We start from the raw sequence: 21,998 nt of genomic DNA, 5'->3' as shown, positions 1-21,998 counted from the left end.
TTAATTACAGGATGGAGATATGGGGTTGCGCTGCCGACATACATATGAACAGAATATTAACCCTCCAGAAAAGAGCAATCAGAATTATCCATGGATTAGGGTGTAGAGATTCCTGCAGGGAAATCTTTCTTCATCATAAATACCTCACAGTCTACTCACTGTATCTTTACAAATTAATTATATTTTTTGTGACACATCAAAACAAAGCAACAAAGTGCTCTGATATGCATGCCTATATAACAAGAAATAAAGACTGCTACTACAGACAAAGAACAAAATTAAAAACAACAGACCATAGTCCATGCATCAGTGGTCAAATATGGTACAACAGACTACCAAGCTCTATAAGGTGCCACAAAGGGAACTTATTCAAAGTGAAAACTGAAATATTTCTTGATTGACAAGTGTTTATATTCTTTAAGTGAATAGTAATATTAAACTAAAATAAATTATTGTGTAAAATCTGAATATTTGTAATAGTTATGATGTAACACCCATTATTGTGCCTTATTAGCTACAATGGTACATTTGTATCATAAGATTTCAAAGATGCCATTATTAATAGCTCACTGAGTTTGAATGAGGTCATGTAATCAGACTATGAGAAGCTGTGTGTTACTTCCATGATATTGTAGAAGGTCTTGCTGGAAAGCAGCCACTGTACACCACTGCTAGCAGCAGTCGTCACAGGATGGTATGGTCGCAAGAGGACTGAGCTCCAGACAGCCATGTGACACCAGCGAAGGGGAAGATCATCATGTTTGCTGTATGACTGTGGCGCAACATACTGTATTTGCATCAGCAATTTGAGTAGTTGTTGGCACCACAGTGACACAATGAATTTTATAAATCAGTTACTCCAAGGGAAGTGCTGAGCCAGATGCCATGCAGTGCACAAACCATCATCATTTTTGACTTCAGTGGTGTCAAGCAAGAGCTTATTTGAGGGTGAAGTGGAAGTCTGTTGTGATATCTGACAAAAGCCAGCTCTGCCTCTCCTTTCTGCAGCCTATATACACTGGGCCTACACCTAAAGTTATCATCTGGGGTGTGGTTTGGAATGACAGCAGGAGCACTCTCATGGTTATCCCCTGTATCCTGACTGTGTATTTTTATGTCAGTCTGCTGCTTTGATGTATTGTGCTACCATTCATGAACATTCCAGGGGGTATTTTCCAACAAGATAACTCACATCCTCATACAGCTATTGTAATCCAACATGCTCTACTGAGTGTCAACATGTTTCATCGGCCTGCTCAATCAGCAGATCTGCCTCCAATTGAGCAGATATGGGACATCATTGGATGACAACTCCAGCATCGTCGACAACACGAATTAACTGTCTCTGTAATGAACAGCCAAGTGCAACAGGCATGGAACTCCATCCCACAAATTGACATTCAGCACCTGCACACAGTGCAGCATGTTTGCATGCTTGCATCCAAAATTCTGGGTTCCACTCTTTATTAATGTACCAGCATTTCAAATTTGGAGTGGTTCTTCTCATTCTTACATTTACCTGTTATCTTGCAACATTAATCATTCAGATGTGTTACATAGACATTCCTGAAACTTAATAAGTCCACATTTATTATTTCTTGATGTTAGGATTTTCTTTTTCTGTCAGCGTATATGTTGATCATCTCCAGCCACAACTGGTGAATGTTACAGACCTGGTAGAAAAACGGCAATAATATTACTATTTTAAATGGCCTTTTAATAGATTCCTATAGTCACTTCCAGTGTCCTTAATCGACTTTCTTCCTATTTGGGATTCATAACATAGCTTTTTCAAGATTAGTGTAACTGTTACCAGATGAGAAACATAAGTTTAACCTTCATTCAGTTTTTATTCATGTATGTTTTAGTGTAAAAAAAATTTTAAGGTGTTATTCACATCTTTTATTAATGTATATTTAAGTCTATAAAAATTCTGGAGCACTATTGACATCAGTTCTAATAACAATAATCCAATCTCTCTTGGTAAGAGGTCTCTTAGAAGGCTTTTTGGATTGACATAAATGATGTATTTAACACTTTTACTGCTACCAGTTTTTAACACATAAAAATAAATCTTGTTATTTTTGTTTTCATTATCCAGGAATTTAATTTATGACTAATGAAGAATAAACTAATCTAGCTCAAAGTACAACACACTACAAATCTTCACTTTTGAATGACTATTTCTTGTTGGCATTAAATGTACTGTACTTTATTATTTAACTTCATTTAATTATGATAAAGTATTAAGGAATTTAATGACATTTAGAGCATATAATTATATTATATTTAAAATATTCTTAAAATAAGAATACATTCATTAACATATAGCTGGCACATTTGTAGCTAAGAATAAGGAAGAAATACATATTTGTATATTATAGACGGTCATGTAAATCATAGAAGCTGAAATTTTCTCCTCACACAACTGCCTAACTATGAGAAGGTATTTTTATGACTAGATACTTTAAAGTTGTAAAATACACAAATATTCTCAGAGAATGAATTATTCTATAATGTGCTAAGTCCCAAGACAAACTATACACAACACACTACATTTAACAAAAAGTTTGAGCAACATTCATTACTTCACTTACAGTACTGTGTTTCTTTTCTCTTACAGGCTATTCAGTCACTTAACTGGGGAATAATTTATAGTGTGTTGGCAAGATCTAGTACTCCACATATAGCTTCAATAGGTAAGGTGTATTTCGGTATTACAATAAATGAATTTTCAGAATGGAAATAATAAACAAAACTGAATATAGACAACCACTTACTAACAGCTGATATGTGACACACTGACTTACCCCAGTTACACCTAGAACTTAACTGTACCAACACAAGAAGTTTCAGTGGCTACAATTCCCTTTCCAGTGTAAGTACCCTCTCTCATGCTGATGTCCATATATCAACACGAATGCACCAATCTATAGCTGCAGTGACATGTATTGTTTATGAGAGCTATCCAGGCTGGTAAGCATCAAGGGAGGGTTATTTGAAGGGGGAGGGGGTGAGATAATGGAGGTAAATATGACAGCTAAGAATGATGAACAGTAAGAAGTGCAGGGTTCAAGAACAGGAGGGGAGTGTGTAGGTAAAGAGAGGCAGGAAAGAGATAGGTGACTCCCAGTATCATTATCAGTATGAGGACTGAATTAAATAACATTCAAATTCTGTTATTCATGTTTTTTTTTTTTTTTTTTTTTTTTTTTTTAAATCGCATCATGAAGAAATGAAGGGATGTGGAACAAGTCAAGTTATGAAAGAAGTTAAAATAACAAAAGAGCCTCACAAAATTATTAAAAATGCATAGAAAAGGAAGGTCACCTTATTCCATCAGAATATTAGAGGACCGAGTAATAAGTAGAAGAGCTTCTTGTCTGTTTAGAAAATTTAGAGAGCTCTGAAACCATACACATCCTGTACCAATCTGAGCACCATATAATTATAAAGGTTAAATATAAAAGATTATTAAAATTGAAGAGAGACAACTTCTCAGCCAAGATCGCCTTTGTAAAACCATTACTTACAATGACCAGTTTTCAGTAAACAGAGGTATCATCATCTGATCTGTGAAACATGTACATAAACTGTAAAACATTTTTCAGCATTGAATTATTATTACACATACCACAATACAGGTTAACATATGCGGCCAATTTGAGCTATAAATGTACTCCAAATCTTAATTAGGTGCACATTTGGTGCAAGATGCATTGGCATGTCAAAGTTAAAACCAGTAGATGCACTACATTCAAAGTTAGAAACCAGTATTTAGAAACCCATTTTGCCAAGTGCATCCTGATGTCTTTAATTATGTTAGGCAGAAAATTACAGAGTGAAATACAGTATATTGGACTAAAATAACTTATTGCTCCTTTCTTTATTGAAACCAAAGGTACACTGTAACCGTAACAACAAAAACAAAAAGCAAAGATATAATTTTATAATGTCACAGAGCATGGCTGCACAAAGAATGAACATAAATATCTGATGCACTCACACCACAAAAACTGAAAATGAAGCCACTAAAGAAAACTCAATACAACAAGCTCACTGCTCTCAACACTTCCACTCTTGTTTTGTTGAGTTTGATTGGAGATAATTCACAGAGCTTTTCTGTTTGATATGAATTTGTCCCTTGTTAAAGTTTTGGTGAATAAGTCTGCCAACTGTTTATTTGAATAAACACAATAGACTTCAATTGCATTATTTTCAACATGTTCACATATATAATGGTATTTAATGTCAATGTTCTTGGTATGTTTGTAATATTCTGTGTTTTTAATTAGGCAAATAGCACTTTCATTGTCAACATGGAGTGTTGTTGGTTTGTCTAACTGAAAACCAAGTTCACCGAGAAAACTACACAACCACCCCTGTAGATACTTCATAATCCTTTTAACAGCATGCCAATGAACAAGACCCAGATTATGTCAAAACCTGCTCACCATGCTCACAGCGAACGTGATGTCTGGCCGTGAGACAACTGCTGCAAACATTAAGCTGCCAACTGCCTGCCGATAAGGTTTGTTTTCCATCTAGTTTACCTCATGTTGATTTGCAGGAGACTGCCCACTGTGCAACATGGTTCTAACATCAAAAGGAGTGGAGTTAGGTTTCGAATCATCCATGTTGAACTTCTGAAGAAAAAAATTGATGTATCTTTGCTGGCCTATATAGATTTCTTTTGTAGAAGGGCTGTGTTCAATTTCCAATACACAGAAGTATTTTACATTGCCCACAGTAATTTCAAACACTGATCCCAGTGCTGTCAAAACATTTTCCAGTATTTTTGGAGACTGACAAATAAGCAAGCCATCATCCACATAAAGTGACAGGTAAACATTAGTGTCATGTGCTAAAACATGGAAAACACATTTGTCTGCATTCAGCTGCACAAAGCCAAACACTGTGAGGAACTGTACACATTTTTGATTCCAACAACATGGTGATTGTTTGAGTCTATATATACTCTTCTTCAGTTTGCAAACATTATTTGAGCCTTCTGCAATAAAAACTTTTGGTTGCTCCATGTGAACTTCTTCTTTCAAATGCCCATTCAGGAATGCAGTCTTAACATCAAACTGCCTAATTTCCATATCTCATGAAACTGCTATGGCTAATAAAACTCTGATTGAATCATATTGGACCACAGGGATGACAGGAGAGAATATTGCTTCATATTCAGTTCTCGTTATGAATAACCTTTTACACCTAATCTAGCTTTGAAATGGTCAATTATTCCCTCAGAATTCTGCTTCACACGATAGGCTCACTTACATCCAACTGCCTGACAGTTGTTTGGTAATGGTTCTAGATTCCAAGTTTTGTTCTTCTTCAAGGATGTTACTTCCTTTTCCATTGCTTTTTTCCACTTTGCTGACTCTTTCAATGCCATTGCTTCTTCAAAAGTTTGACATTCATAGATAATGGCAGAACAAGCTATATCTTGGTGATCGCAGATTAGACCATATCTCAGATTCATCCATTGACTTTCCTTCATTTGTTCACCATTATCACCCTCTTCATATTCCTCTTGAACAACTTTTTGATTTTCTTTCATTTGTTCACCAGTATCATACTCTTCAGATTCCAGTTGAACATCTTCTGCAGCATGGTCTCCCAGGTAAGATTCAGTATATCTTTGTTCTATGTTTAAGCTATGGGTTTGTTCTATATTGAAAGAGACATTGCAGGAGATCGTAATTTTCTTTGACTCAGGATTGTAGAGGCGATAATTGGTAATATACTCATCATAGCCAACCATGATCAATTTCTTTGATTTACTATCCCTTTTGATCTAAATTTATCTGGAACATGTACATATGCTGCTGATCCAAACTTCCTCATGTGTCCTAAAGAAGGAGGTTTCCCAAACCATTATTCATATGGCATAACATTGTCGTTTGCTTTACATGGTCGGCGATTTAAGATACATGCAGCACAGTAGACTGCCTCAGCCCACAATTTGTGAGACAAGTCAGTACTTAGTAACATAGTGTGTACGCACTCAGCAATGAGCCAGTTTTCTCGTTCAATTCGGCCATTCTTCTGTGGTGTATAGGGACTTGTTTCCTCATGCATTACACCATTTTGTTCGAAATAATCTTCAAATTGCTCATTTATGAATTCGGTCCCATTGTCACTTCTCAGAACTTTAATTTTGTTTCCAGTTTGTCTTTCAATATACTCCGGAATTCCAAAAACACAGGGAAAGTATCATGATTACTGTTGAGAAAATACATGAACCTGTATGAAGTGGAATCATTATTGAAAACTATGTACAATTGTGCACCGCCAAGAGATGGTTTTCTCATACATTCACTCAAATCTACATGAATAAATTCACCAGCAACCTTCGATCTTGACTCCAAATTTGAATTAAAAGATTTTCTTTTCATCTTGCCATACTGACATGGTTCACAATGAAGATTTTCAACTTTCTTCATATCAAAACCAGGCATTAAGTTCAGATCAGCCATATTCTTGAGACCACTGAAATTAATGTGCCACAGTCTCTCATGCCAGATCATGTTGGAATTCAGGAAACAGGATTTGCCTGTAGTACATTTGGACATTTAAACAACATTTGATAACACTGATTGTCCATCTTAATTCCTGCTTTAATTAGACCTGAACTGCAAACTTCCTTTCTCTTGTCATCAGAAATAACTGTAATTCCTCTTTTTGTTATTGCTCCCACTGAAAATAAATTTTTCTTTAGCTTAGGAATATATAATGTGTTTTTTCCAAAGTGCGAGGTTGCCAATACTTCAATTGATCCAATGTCTTCTGCTTTGACGATCAAGTTGTCTCCAATTTTAACAAATGAGTCATCCAACTGAATTGGCTTAAATGTTTTGAACCACTTTTTGTGTGATGTCACATGTTTTGACATAGCATTGTCAGTTAACTAAGTGATTTCACAACCTGGAGCAAAAACATATGCATGTTCATCACTCAAAACTTGGGCCTCTGATGTATCTGTTTTCATATTAAGTTTTGCTAAAAGTTTTCTGTGCTCAGATTTAAAATGTTCCCTTTTGTGACAGTAATAACATTCAACATCTTTTCTACTGACCATGTTACATGTACTATTGTTGCCAGAATTTGAACTGAACTTGCGTGTTTTATCCACTTTAACTGCTACAAAGACTGCTGAGTTTTCATCACATTGTAAAAGTTTTTGTTCTTTTTTTCAATAACCTTAAAGTCAAATTATGGAACATTTGTTGATCTACAGCACACAAGTCCCAGGCAGTTGAAAAAGTTTGGAAACTTTGCTGGCAGAATTCCCAAAATTTTAGCCATTTTGTCAGCTTCTGTTACAGGTTCCCCAATATCAGCTAATGCTAGTGCCAAGGATTCAACTTGACTGATGTGTTGTGCGATTGTGTCTGTCGGCAAGATTCTGTAATCAAAAAATTTCTGCTTCAAGGCCATTTTATAAGCTGCAGATCACTGTTCATAAATAGCCTTTAGTCTGGCCCACATTTCCACGGCATTTGTGTGTGTCATAACAGATTCCAATTGGTCAAATTCCATCGCAGCAGATAGAATGAGCATCACCTTAGCATTTAAGTCATCCCAAGCAGTTTGACTCTCACCAGCTTCATTTGGCCTCAGTTTCCCCTTGATGATATTGAGCACTTTTCCAGCATGAAAAAAAAATTGCAACTGATATTTCCACAGTTGGAAATTTTTACCATAAAATTTCTGGATACTGTACATTTGCAAGTTATCCATCTTCATGTAGGCTGAATGTAACTCAAACTTTTAATACTCAGTTCAAAACAAAAATGAAGGTTTTCTACAATAGACCAGCAAAACACGATAGTTCCAGAACTTGAGCATCACAGTTCACATGAATAAAACTCCAATTAAAAGCAAGGAATTCACAGAACAGAAACAAATACCATATGTATGCATTTGCCTGAGCCCATAACCTGATGTCTTTAATTATGTTTGGCACAAAATCACAGAGCAAAATACGGTATATTGGAGTAAAATTGACTTATTGCTCCTTTATTTATTGAAAACAAAGTAACAATGTAACTGTGTCAACAAAAACAAAAAACAAAGATATAATATTATAATTTCACAGAACACGGCTGCACATAGAATGAACACAAATTTCTGGTACACTCACACCACAAAAACTGAAAATGAAGCCACTAAAGAAAACTCAATACAACAAGCTCACTGCTGTCAATGCATCCATATTACAGATCACAGAGTACATCACTGATGCAGCAGTGCTGCTGAACTGACCCACAGTGAAAGATACTAGAGAAACTGTTGACATTTAGTGTGGCTGTAGGTGGCTTGTGTATTTATGTCATAATCCATTGCAAATATAAATATGTAATTTTAATACAAATATGATAACAGGTATTCGACTATAATGTTTTTTAGCTGAGAAAAGCTAGAATATATGCAAGCGACCTCTAACAGCACTAAGTGTCAACATGTTCTCTAGTAACTTTCTCTTCATGTCAGTTCAGCAGTACCCTTGAATCAGTAATGTACTCCATAATTTGTAATATGGGACATATGCACTTGGTGAAACAGCTTGTAAATACTGGTTTTAACTTTGAAGGTATTGCATATACTGGTTGTAACTTTGAATATATTGTATACACTGGTTGTAGCTTTGACATGCCAATGCATCTTACATCAACTCTCTGGCTAATCATGAGAGGGTGAAGAACAAAAGTCTATCTAGCCAAATCAGATTAGATGTATTTTGAAAACACATACACTACTGGCCATTAAAATTGCTACACCAAGAAAATGACGTGCTACAGATGTGAAATTTAACCGACAGGAAGAAGATGCTGTGATATGCAAATGATTAGCTTTTCAGAGCATTCACACAAGGTTGGTGCTGCTGGCGACACCTACAATGTGCTGACATGAGGAAAGTTTCCAACCAATTGCTCATACACAAACAGCAATTGTTCGGCATTGCCTAGTGAAACGTTGTTGTGATGCGTTGTGTAAGGAGGAGTAATACGGAATTCCGTGCTGGCTCCCAATGGCCTCGTATCACTAGCAGTCAAGATGACAGGCGTCTTATCCACATGGCTGTAATGGATCGTGCAGGCACATCTAGATCCCTGAGTCAACAGATGGGGACGTTTGCAAGACAACAACCATCTGCATGAACAGTTTGACGACGTTTGCAGCAGCATGGACTATCAGCTCACGAGACCATGGCTGCAGTTACCCTTTACGCTGCATCACAGACAGGAGCACCTGCAATGGTGTACTCAACAATGAACCTGGGTGCATGAATGGCAAACCGTCATTTTTTGGATGAATCCAAGTTCTGTTTACAGAATCAAGATGGTTGCATCTCTGTTTGGTGACATCGCGGTGAACGCTCATTGGAAGTGTGTATTCATCATTGCCATACTGGCGTATCACCCAGCATGATGGTATGGGGTGCCATTGGTTACACATCTTGGTCACCTCTTGTTCGCATTGACAGCACTTTGAACAGTGGACGTTACATTTCAGATTTATTATGACCCGTGGCTCTACCCTTCATTCGATCCCTGCGAAACCCTACATTTGCGCAGGATAATGCACGACTGCATGTTGCAGGTCCTGTATGGGCCTTTCTGGATACAGTAAATGTTCGACTGCTGCCCTGGCCAGCACATTCTCCAGATCTCTCACTAACGGGAAACGTCTGGTCAATGGTGACCGAGCAACTAGCTCGTCACAATATGACAGTCACTACTCTTGATAAACTGTGGTATCATGTTGAAGCTGCATGGGCAGCTGTACCTGTACACGCCATCCAAGCTCTGTTTGACTCAATGCCCAGGTGTATCAAGGCTGTTATTACGGCCAGAGGTGGTTGTTCTGGATACTGATTTCTCTATGCACCCAAATTGCATGAAAATGTAATCACATGTCAGTTCTAGTATAATATGTTTGTCCAATGAATACCCATTTATCATCTGAATTTCTTCTTGGTGTAGCAATTTTAATGGCCAGTAGTGTATATGAAAATGAGGAGCTGGCAACACTGCCACATCATGCAGTGCATTGGAATGTACAGGGGAATGTGTATCAACCTAGATTACTGTACCAGCTATTATAGCTCAATGAGTATACGTCTGGTTCACCAACCCCATATCCATCATGGAGGTATGGTTCAAATCCTCACCAGTTTCCTTTTTTAGCTTTTAGATGTCCGTTCTCTAGTTCTCATTGTTTATAAGCAAGGTACCACTTTGTTGCATGACAATAGTCTATCAAATGACAGTGGGATCCATTAAACTGCATGCATGTGTCTACTAATCATCCAGTGCACAACCAGAACTCATCCTGTCAAGTTCATGTAGGGGAGCCTCCTTATGGAGTTCACAAGTGATGAATACATCGATATGCTTTTGTTGTTGGATGCATTTGGTAACCAAGTTGTTGCATCTACTCATGCCTATGCTGCATGGTATCCTCAAAAGTGCCATGAAAATAAGAATGTTTTTCATTACCTGGAGCAACACCTTCATCCACAATTAATGGAGAGAGGGTGTCCAAGGACAAAATATACTCTACAAAGAGAAGACGTGATTCTTGAAGCTATACCCCAATGACCATGGTGAAATACCGATGATATTCGAAGGCTGTTCCAGATATCTCAAAAACTGTTGTTGAAGTGTTGCACCATGAAGAACTGCATCCATATCACTACATGTTAACTAAGTATCAGCTGCAGAAGACCATGTTTAAGAAGTACAGTTTTGTGAATGGTTTTTGCACCACATGGATGATAACAAATGTTTTATGAATAATGTGATGTGGACTGACATATCTAGCTTCGCTTGTGAAAGTATTTTCAACCTCTATGACAGTCATTATTGGTGAGAATGAAACCCACATGTTAGCCATGAAAATGGCTTTCAGGCATGTTTCGACATAAACCTGTGGTCTGCAATCATGGAAGTAATGGTTTTGGCCCCTTACCTGATGTCAGACAAGTTGAATGTGCCACTGTATTGAACATTTCTTTGCTAAACTTTGCTTGGCACAAGAGAAAATTTTCCTCTTGTTGCTCAGTGACAGCTATGGTTTCAGTCTGATGGTGCACCACCACAATTTGGAATGAATGTGTGTAACTTTTTACAGGGAAATGAATTGTTTATGAAGGTACAGTGTTCTGGCTTCTGTGGTCCACAGATCTTAATCAACTAGATTTTTATTTGTAGGGCACATAAAGGAACAAGTTTACAGTGCTCCACCCATCAATGTACACAGCCTAATAGCTCACATTAACATTGCTTCAGCAATGGTGAATGCATGTATGCTACATAGGATCCAGCAGAGTACAAATCAGTGAGAAGTGAAGTGTTTACAAATGCAAGGTGGTTCCTTTGAACATTTTCTCAGCTCTTTGTTTTGTTCAGTGAAGCTAAAAAAAACCTTTGTGCCCAGTAACAAATGCTCTCTCTGATCCTGATGCACTGTTAGCAAGGATAAATAAGAAAGCGTCTCTTGTTACAGATACTCCTCAGTGGAAATCAGTATCAGTTAGAATAATTAATGACTCCTGAGCAAGTGTTTTTAAGAACAGTTTACAAGAGACGACATGGGAAAAAATGTACAATGAACCAAATTCTGATGTAACATTTCATCTATTCCATCATAAATTCAAATCATTATATGAAAATAGGGTTTTGCATAAGCTAATCGGCAAAGAGATTAAACAGCCATGTAAAAAAATCATGGATTATTACAGGAAAAGGAAAATGTATCTGTTGTAAGAACAAGTAGACATCCTGCCAGCAGCTGCACACTACAAAACATACTCAAAATTACTAAGAAAAGTCATTAAAAATTAAGAAATATGCACATTATATCAGTAATCAGTAATTCTGACAACAGTGTTAAAGTGATATGGAGAAATGAGAGACATGGCAACTGGCCAAAGAACAGGATAATTTCACTGTTGCATTTAATGAAGTTGCTGTAAATGGCGAGTCAGTGGTAGTAACTATGTTTAATAATCATTTCTTAAATGTGTAGCTGAAAGTGGAGGAACAAACAGTTCAAGAGAAAAATCAGAGCAGTACACTGAAAAAGAAACTCAAAAACTTAAATAATACGAAAATATCACCAATTTCTCCTTCTGAAATTCTCTCAAAAACGGTGTTTCCAATAATATACCAAGGATTTTTTCTCATAAAATAAGCCCTGTCCTGTGTGAAATATGTAATGCACCACTAACTCAAGGCATTTTCCAAGAGAGACTGAAATATGGAGTTGTCAAACCCCTCTTTAAGGAAGGTGGTAGGAGAGATGTCAATAACTATCAACCTGTTCCACTGCTAACATCATTTTCCTAAATTTTTGAGGAGGTGATGTGTTCTAGAGTAGTATCACACCTAAGCAACAATAACATCCCCAACAATCACAGTTTGGATTTCAGAAGGGCTGCTCTCCTTGCATGTTCACTCACAAAATTTTACTAGCAAAATGAATAAAATAGCACCACATGATATTTTCTGCAATCTATTTAGAGCATTTGACTGTGTGAATCACAGTATTCTCACAGATAAATAGCAGTTTATGAGGTTGATGGTATAGTCAATCAGTGCATGTCATATCTAACCAAAGCAGGGCAGAAAGTTCTAGTCACTAATGTGACCATTGTAGGCCGGGTACCAACTACTATGACTGGGGAAAAATCACAAAAAGGTTCCCAAAGGCTCTATCTTATCCGCTGTTCTTCATGATATATATAAATGATCTTCTGTCTAATATACAAGCAGAATAGTTTCTTTTTGCAGATGACATTAGTACTGTAATCAATCAAAGCATACATACAGAAACAGAAAAATTGGGAAACCTTGTTCTTAAAAGTATCATTGACTGGTTTTTTGCAAATGGTCTCATCCTCAGTTTTAAAAAGATAGGACATAGTCAATTTTGCACATCCTGGGGTACTGCACCAATGATCAGCAGTGGTGGCTCGTGAGTATACATTCTGGGTGTTAACCAGCTATTAGATTCAGATAAATTTGAGAGTGTGAAATTAATATCATCTGCTGCATAACAGCTGTGTTTATGAACAAATTTATAAAATTACACCCCCACCACTAATAATAATAATAATAATAATAATAATATGCAATACTTGTCTGACAAAAGGAAGAATTGTTTTATGGAATTTTGTTGTTTTGTACATAATTAAGTAGAGTTTAGGGCAAGAAAGAAGTGAAGTGTAAGCTTTTGGCACCCTCTGTTTTGCATTTTTGTGTGCAGGGGCATTTCCATACTTTTTTAAATTTTTTGCACAAATCTACAAGGTCCCTAAATATCTAAGAAACTGAGACATGAATGTTCCTACTCATCTATACAGGGTGGTTCATTGATCGTTACTGGGCCAAATATCTCATGAAATAAGCATCAAATGAAAAAACTTCAAAGAACGAAACTTGTGTAGCTTGAAGAGGGAAACCAGATGGCGCTATGGTTGGCCCACTAGATGGCGCTGCCATAGGTCAAATGGATATCAACTGCGTTTTTTTAAGTAGGAACCCCCATTTTTTTATTACATATTCATGTAGTATGTACAGAAATATGAATGTTTTAGTTGGACCACTTTTTTCGCTTTGTGATAGATGGCGTTTGGTGTAGCTATTACAGCTAATAGTCGCAAACATATGGCTCACAATTTTAGATGAACAGTTGGTAACAGGTAGGTTTTCTAAATTAAAATACAGAATGTAGGTATATTTGAACATTTTATTTCGGTTGTTCCAATGTGATACATGTACCTTTGTGAACTTATCACTTATGAGAATGCATGCTGTGACAGCATGATTACCTGTAAATACCACATTAATGCAATAAATGCTCAAAATGATGTCCGTCGACCTCAATGCATTTGGCAATATGTGCAACAACATTCTTCTCAACAGTGAGTAGTTCGCCTTCCATAATGTTCACACATGCATTGACAATGCGCTGACGCATGTTGTCACACATTGTCGGTGGATCATGATAGCAAATATCCTTCAACTTTCCCCACAGAAAGAAATACGGGGACGTCAGATCCGGTGAACATGCGGGCCATGGTATGGTGCTTCAATGACCAATCTACCTATCATGAATTTGCTATTCAATACTGCTTCAACTGCACGCAAGCTATGTGCCAGACATCCATCATGTTGGAAGTACATCGCCATTCTGTCAGGCAGTGAAACATCTTGTAGTAACATCAGTAGAACATTATGTAGAAAATCAGCATACATTGCACCATTTATATTGCCATCTATAAAATGGTGGCCAATTATCCTTCCTCCAATAATGCCGCACCATACATTAACCTGCCAAGGTTGCTGATGTCCCACTTGTCGCAGCCATAGAACACGTGCAAAAAATCTGTCATCATCCCGTAATTTCTCTTGTGCCCAGTGGCAGAACTGTACTTGATGTTCAAAGTCATTGCCACGCAATTCCTGGTGCATGGAAATATGGTATGGGTGAAATCAGTGTTGATATAGCATTCTCAACACCAATGTTTTTGAGATTACCGATTCTCACGCAATTTATCTGCTACTGATGTGTGGATTAGCCGAGACAGCAGCTAAAACACCTACTTGTGCATCACCATTTGTTGCAGGTTGTGGTTGACATTTCACATGTAGCTGAACGCTTCCTGTTTCCCTAAATAACGTAACTATCCGGTGAATGGTCCAGACACTTGGATGATGTCATCCAGGATACTGAGCAGCATACATAGCACAAGCTGGTTGGGCATTTGCATCACAATAGTCATACATCAACACGATATCGACCTTTTCCGCAATTGGTAAATGGTCCATTTTAACATGGCTAATGTATCAAGAAGTAAATACCGTCTGCACTGGCAGAATGTTACACGATACCACGTACTTATACATTTCTGACTATTACAGCACCATCTATCACAAAGTGAACAAAGTGGTCCAAGTAAAACATTCAGATTTCTTTATCTACTACACGAATATGTAATAAAAAATGGGGGTTCCTATTTCAAAAAATGCAGTTGATATCGGTTTGACCTATGTCAGCGCCATCCAGTGGGCCAGTCATAGTGACATCTGGTTTCCCCCTTCATGCTAGATGAGTTTTGTTCTTTGTAGTTTTTTCATTTGATGCTATTTCATGAGATATTTGGCCCAGTCACTATCAATGGACCAGCCTGTATAGTGCATACCTATAGCACAGATAAATCTGGCTCACTGATAGATCAACAGGTGTTGGAAGCATGAGTAAATGAATAAATGCTACAGTCTCAAAACCAATGATGATGTGGTTTAGGCTGGTATGGTCCTCATTTCCTCAAATGTATCACTGTATGATAAAGTCCAAAACTTAATATACTATACCTCATTCAGAAACCCAAAAATAGGTCATTGCTATCAGAGTAACTATACATTTAATGCCGTCAAATCTAATTTTACTGTATAGTGAGTACTGTGCAACTGCCTAGCATGGTTTATGCCAAAAGCACAAGGATAAAAGTCTAACGTATTGTGCTACCACCTGGTGGCACTGACCTAAACTTGTAACGGAGTGGTAGGGACTAGCTCTGCATACTGTGAACCATGCACATTGTTCACCAAATCTATGTGTATTTGATCCATACTGTCATGCCAGTTACACATGCATAAAAGCTCCTTAAAACATGCATGAATGAGGAGTGCTCACAGCCATGATGCCAAGTTTCATGAAAACTAGAGGAGTAGTAACATAGCATAGCGCAGTAGATTTAGTGTCATATATTTCAGATCACTGCATCTATGTTACATTTAACAGCATTAAAAGAAAAGTAACCAATAAATATGCAAGGTGCAAAAAGTTAGGGTGTTCACGTGATCCTACACAGCAGCCACTGCTGATGTTAAGTGTAATACACATTGAGGAAATAATAAGCAGAACTGAAGACTTAAAAATTTTAGTCATCCATACTGAGGAGAATTTAACCTGGAAAAAGCAAACAAACAAACAAAAGTCATCTTCATTCCTACAATCAAATTTAGCCATGTTGGATTTGTCGAAGTCTTGCTGTCCTTCTCCTTATATCTGCAATAGAAACACTTCTTTGCCACCAATCCCTCCAACTGAAGACAACCTAATCCAGGTACTGAACCCTGACTCTGCCAGTTCATACCACCATCCAACTGTGATGCTCCCCTCCTCCCACAGAACCACCCCCTGGTCACCTTCTGGAAATTCCTTACCTCCCACTTGGCCTCACCATCCTTCTCCAGGCCCCTTCCTGGAGAACACATACCTTCAGCAGAAGAAAGGACAGCCATACACAGCCTCAAAACAGATTCTCACCTAATCATCCTACCTGCAGACAAAGGTTCCACCACTGTCATTATGAACTGCAGTGACTACCTGGTGGAAGGAATTTGCCAATTGTCTGACTCTTCCACCTATAAACTCTGCAGAGTGGTCCCATTCCGGAAGTCCAACATAACCTCCAATCACTGCTTAAAACCTTAAGCCCTTTCCAGAACCTCTCCCCTGCATCAGTTTCCCTCCTCATCTCCATGACACCTCATACACCCACCTTCTATATGCTCCCCAAAATCCACAGACCTGACAATATTGGATGCCTCATTGTAGCTGGAGATTGTTCCACCACTGAAAGAATTTCAGCTCTTATTGACCAACACCTCCAACGAATTGCCAGCAATCTAATCTCCCACATCAGAGATACCAAACTCTTCTTTCACTAACTCTACCATCCCCACCCCTGTCCTCTTCCAGTATCCTTCAGACTGCAAATCCACTGACTCATTCCTCATACAGGTTACTAACTTTATTCTAACACACAACTATATCTGCATGGGGAACCACATGGCACCCTCTTATCCTCACCTGTTTATGGGTCATTTAGAGTAAACCTTCTTAGCCTTCTAAAAGCCCAAATCCCTGTTCTGGTTCAGGTTCACATGATATCCTCATAATCTGGATTCAGGCCCAAGACACCCTATCCTCATTCCTTACAACACCAACACTTTGTCTACCATCCATTTCACTTTCCAGGTCACTGATGTCCTCCTCTCTGATGGCTCCATCCACACCTCTGCCCACATTAAACCCACTAACCACCAACAGTCCCCACATTTTGACAGCTGCCATCCCTTCCACACCAAAAAATCTCTCTCCCATACAGCCTGGCCACCCAGGGATTACATATCTGCAGTGACAAGATTTCCCTTTCCCAGTACACTGATGGTCTCACGAAGGCCTTCACAGACAGGCACTAACCTCCATACCAAATGCACAAACAAATTTCCCGTGCCACATCTCCATGCACCCCCTATTGTTCCACCACCACCAAGAACCAGCTACAAAGAAGCTCATCACCGAACACCAACCCTGCCTGGAACAGCTGAATCACATCTTTCATCAGTTCTTTAATTATCTATTACCATGTCCTGAAATGAGGGAAATCCTACCCAAGACCCTTTCCACCCCTCCTAAAGTGGTATTCCTTCACCTAACCAAACTCCACAAAATCCTAATCCATCCAGGGATCCTTTCCCTGTGGAAGACCCAGACACAAGACCTGCCCAATCCACCCACCCAGCACTTTCTACTCCCATCTTGTCACAGGCTTGTCCTACCCAATCAGAGGCCAGACCACCTATGAAAGCAGCCATGTCATATACCAGCTCTGTTGCGATCATTGCACAACTTTTTATACTGGTATGACTACCAACTAGCTGTCTACCAGGCTGAATGACCACCTCCAAACTATGGTCAAGAACAAAATGGATCACCCTGTGGCAGAACATGCTTTGTTTTAATGACCACTTCTCAAACCAGGCCATCTGGATGCTCCCCTCCACTAGCTTTATGAACTGCACAAATGGTGCCCCCACACCCTCCACCCAACAGTTTCTGTCTCCTCTGTCCTGTAGTTTCCTCCCAAATCACGTTCCCTCAACCTCATTTGCTCACTCTCTGGTAACATACCCACTAGTCTTTTCCCCTATCTGCTTCTCTTCTTCTCTGCTTTCCTCTCCCCTACCCCATCTCCCCACAGCCTCCTGACACTAGATCTGCTGCCTTCTGCAGTAGTCCCTCCACACTTCACCAGACAGCACTATTCTTCCCACCTTCCACCCCACCCATACTCTGCTATCCCTTCCCCTTGTGTGCACCACTTCTGATTGCTTTTTTTGTTCAACGCAACAGTTGTAGTCTCTGTAAAGCAGCCAGAAATAGGAGTCATGTGTACGTGAAGCATGCCTGGTTGTGTAAACGTGTGTGTTTTCTTTTCTGAAGAAGGCTTTGGTTGAAAGCTTCGCATTTAACAGTCCTCTTATTGTGTCTGTCTGTCAATGTGTCACCTTTACAGTGAATAGCAATCTGTCTTTTATATAATTCTTAATCTGGAAAATCACATTTGGAACTCCTAAATAAGTTAGTTCAGACATATTTGCACTTAGAATCATTGCAAACCATGGGAAAAGACAAAACAGTAACTTGATATATTTTTATTCAATAATGTCATATGGAATGATGTTCTTGGGTAACTCATCTTTTGATTGTTCAAAAATATGCTGTAAGAGTTATATGTGGCTATCTGTTTAAGGAGTTGGGCATTTTGACTATTGCTTCACAGTCTATTTATTTGTTGTAAGTAATCCAGTGCATTTCAAAAGGAACAATGACGTACATGATTAAAATGTCAGAACAAAAATGGCATTCATTATTCAACCTTTGTCTTTAGCACAAAAAGGGGTGCATAATGCTACATCTAAAATTTTTGATCACTTACCCAGGGATACAAAATGTCTGACAGGCAGCAAAGTAAAATTTGGAAACAAACTGAAAAAGTTTCTCCTTGACAACTCCTTCTGTTCCACAGAAGAATTACTATTATTGAAATATGCAAAAGATGGTGGGTAGGAATTACTAACTCACACTTGTATATTTAAAAAAAAATCTTTAAATCATCAGACTTTAGCAATAGAATACAACAGAATAGATCAGAATAGAATATAATTTATTGTCTCATAACATAGAATTTCAAGTCATTGACTTAATATGGAGGGGACTTACCAACACAAAAAACTGGTTTACAGCTTTTCTTAAAATATTGTTAATATACTATACTGTTCTGGATACATACACAACTTTATTAGATACATACACAACTGATGATTTTTAATAACTAATTTTAATCGTGAGTACATGTTCTGTCTTTTCAGATCATCCCTCATGAACTCTTCAATTGAATACTAACACTTATGCACAAGTTTATCATATTAGATTTTCTTCAGTGATTATAAATTAATAATCAGACAGACTTGTTATACATTTTCAGTCACACATACTTCAGAGTTTAAGCATAAAGTATTAGATGATAAGTGACCAGCATAAAGTTATTTTAATTCTTTGTGTTGTAATCATGTTGAAATTGGTTCACAACAAATAAATCATGGTTGCTATGTGCAAAGATCATCAGTCCAAAAATGTGCAGAGAGTTAACATTTAGTATCCTTAGATTTTTTTGGAAGTGGGTGACATGATTTCTTCACTTTATATTGTACAAATTTCGAATGATGATTTTTTTGAAGCTCTAGTATTAGAGTTAAATGTAATTCTGTGTTTTATTACTGACTTGAAGTAGCTATGATACACTACTTTCCTTCTGTTCATGATTGTAGCGTTGTATAATATCACCAGGGAAAATGCTAGACTATTTAATTTATTTGCAAAGCAGAGTATACTTGAGCCCCATAATAAAGTTTTATCCCATTGCATAGAAATTTCACACAATCCCAATCCTGATTTCTGTGACATATTGTTTTAAACTGCAATAACTGAGTTTTTTCCGTGTTTAATTTTGAGCCACTTAAGTTAAATCAGGTGTTTTGAACATTACTGATTGTTTTTATCCTTCATTAAACCAGAGAGGCAAATTTTTCTAATATGCTTTGTAGTGTTTGAGGAATTTGATCAGTACTGTTAGTTTCAATGATTACAGATGTCGTATCTGTAAATAAAATTGAGTGGGATGTAGTATTAAGTGGTAGATAGTTTATATAAAGCATAAACATTATGGGACCTAAGACTGAAACTTGTACACTCCATTCTGAAAACTAATTTTATTTCCCTGATTTAATAAACACTTTTTGCCTTTGGTTGGCTAGGTAGGAGCTAAACCATTCTAGCACAGCACTCCTAATTCCACATTTTTCCAGATTAGAGTGTACCAAGCAGTGGTTCACACTATCAAAGACCTTTGATAGGTCACAAAAGATTCCTGTGGCATGCAGGGGGTTGTCTATAGAGGAGCTAATTTTGTCTACAAATTGATTGTTAACAGATATTGTGCTTTCCTTTTCTAGAAATACATGCTTGTTTTTTTGAAATTGCATTCAATTTTTGTACAAAATTTTAAATTTGTATTGTGTCAATCTTCTCATATATTTTTGATTGTGAGGGAAGAAGAAGAAGACTGAATGATAGTTTCCCATATGTTCTTTTGCGAGTTTTTTGAGTTGTGGTCTAACTATTTCATACTTCAGAGTTTCTTCAAGGGGCTGATTAACTATTGTGAACAGAGGCTGCATAATTATTTTATAAACTGCTTTTAACACTTTTCTTGGTATTCCATTTCATTCTGCTTTTAAGTGGTAGTATCACATTTACTCTACATTTTGCAGTAGTTTTACTGAATGTGCTGAAAGATTCACCTTCAGATAGCTCAGAGCCAAAGAAACTTACCTCATTTGATTCCTTTTCTAGAAACATCACTAACTGAAGGACTGCATTTGCAAAATTGTTGCTTCACACACAGTACCTCTCATATTTCTCATTATTACTGCAAATACTTCATTACATTTCATTCTTCCACATTTCTCGTTACACTTTTTTGCTTCATTATACCATTACCATCACTTCAATACTACTTCCTCATATAATATTTAATCATGAAAATCCCTATTTTGTTTCTTATACAAAAATAACATACCATAGCAGCAAGCCAATGCTATTATTTACGAAACTTCATTCTCTATTACATGATGTACAAAATCTTGTTTATAACATCTCAGTGCATTAGGTGAGGATATTACTTTATTTTAAAATACTTCATTTACCATCATTATGCCTGAATGGCTTCCTCATGACAAATATTTCTTTTTCATAATGTTTGCTTCAAGTAATATTATTTATTACATCTCAAAATTTATTTACTTTTAGTTGAAAGGCAATATTTCGACACATATTTCATGAAAATGGCACTTCACTGAAGCAAATTGATTTTATTTTTACTTTGAACTGAACAAAATGATTTTAAATTAATTTTTGCTGCTGTTGTATTACTGGCTGATCACATTCATAATTCATACATCATTAATCTGGAAAACATTTCATAGTTATAAACACACTTCACCATTACTAATTCTAGTTACAGGTAAGACAACTCTCACAAAATTTAACTGACATAATATTTAAAACAACATATGCCTCTATCTCTGATATATCATTGGTATCCACTGACAGAAATTAAATTACTGAAATAACACATTCTGAAGTACCTATGATTTAAAATAGCAGAGTAGTCACATTCCACAAGCTCATAATTTTGCCCCATTTCACTATCTGAGTTTATTTTGCCATATCAAACCAGGAAGACATTCTCATATGCAATGGTGCCTTCCTGAATTGTCTGGTAAGCCCTCAGAGTCTCAATGATCAACATCTAAAATTGCTGTAAACTGATTTCCAGGAATTGAACAGTATACTAATTTTCAAGTGATGTGGCTTTTTCCACATTTATTATCACCATAAACATTTTGATGAGCAGATCCCGTTTTGCATCAGATGCTATATGCAAGTAGGTGCCACCACATTAACAACATAATCACACCTTTAAGTTGAACTCTGTATCAGCAGAACGTAGTGCCTGTGTGGCATATGCAGTGTACATGTTCAAAAGAAGTTCATACAAAATC

The 21,998-nt window shown here is 37.3% G+C and overlaps 1 protein-coding gene across 1 annotated transcript in view; it reads left to right on the top strand.

The window, feature by feature from the left end:
- The window catches only part of LOC126251949 (aminopeptidase N-like), a 278,934-nt gene that overhangs the window by 95,092 nt on the left and 161,844 nt on the right, over positions 1 to 21,998 (top strand). The window contains exon 10 of the mRNA XM_049952717.1: positions 2,624 to 2,699. Coding sequence (XP_049808674.1) covers positions 2,624 to 2,699 — 76 coding nt within the window. The remainder of the gene's footprint in view (positions 1 to 2,623; positions 2,700 to 21,998) is intronic.

The sequence above is a fragment of the Schistocerca nitens genome, chromosome 1 (genome assembly GCF_023898315.1).
Source record: "Schistocerca nitens isolate TAMUIC-IGC-003100 chromosome 1, iqSchNite1.1, whole genome shotgun sequence".
NCBI classification, from domain to species: Eukaryota; Metazoa; Arthropoda; class Insecta; order Orthoptera; family Acrididae; genus Schistocerca; species Schistocerca nitens.
This window is presented reverse-complemented; position numbering and strand designations above follow the sequence as displayed.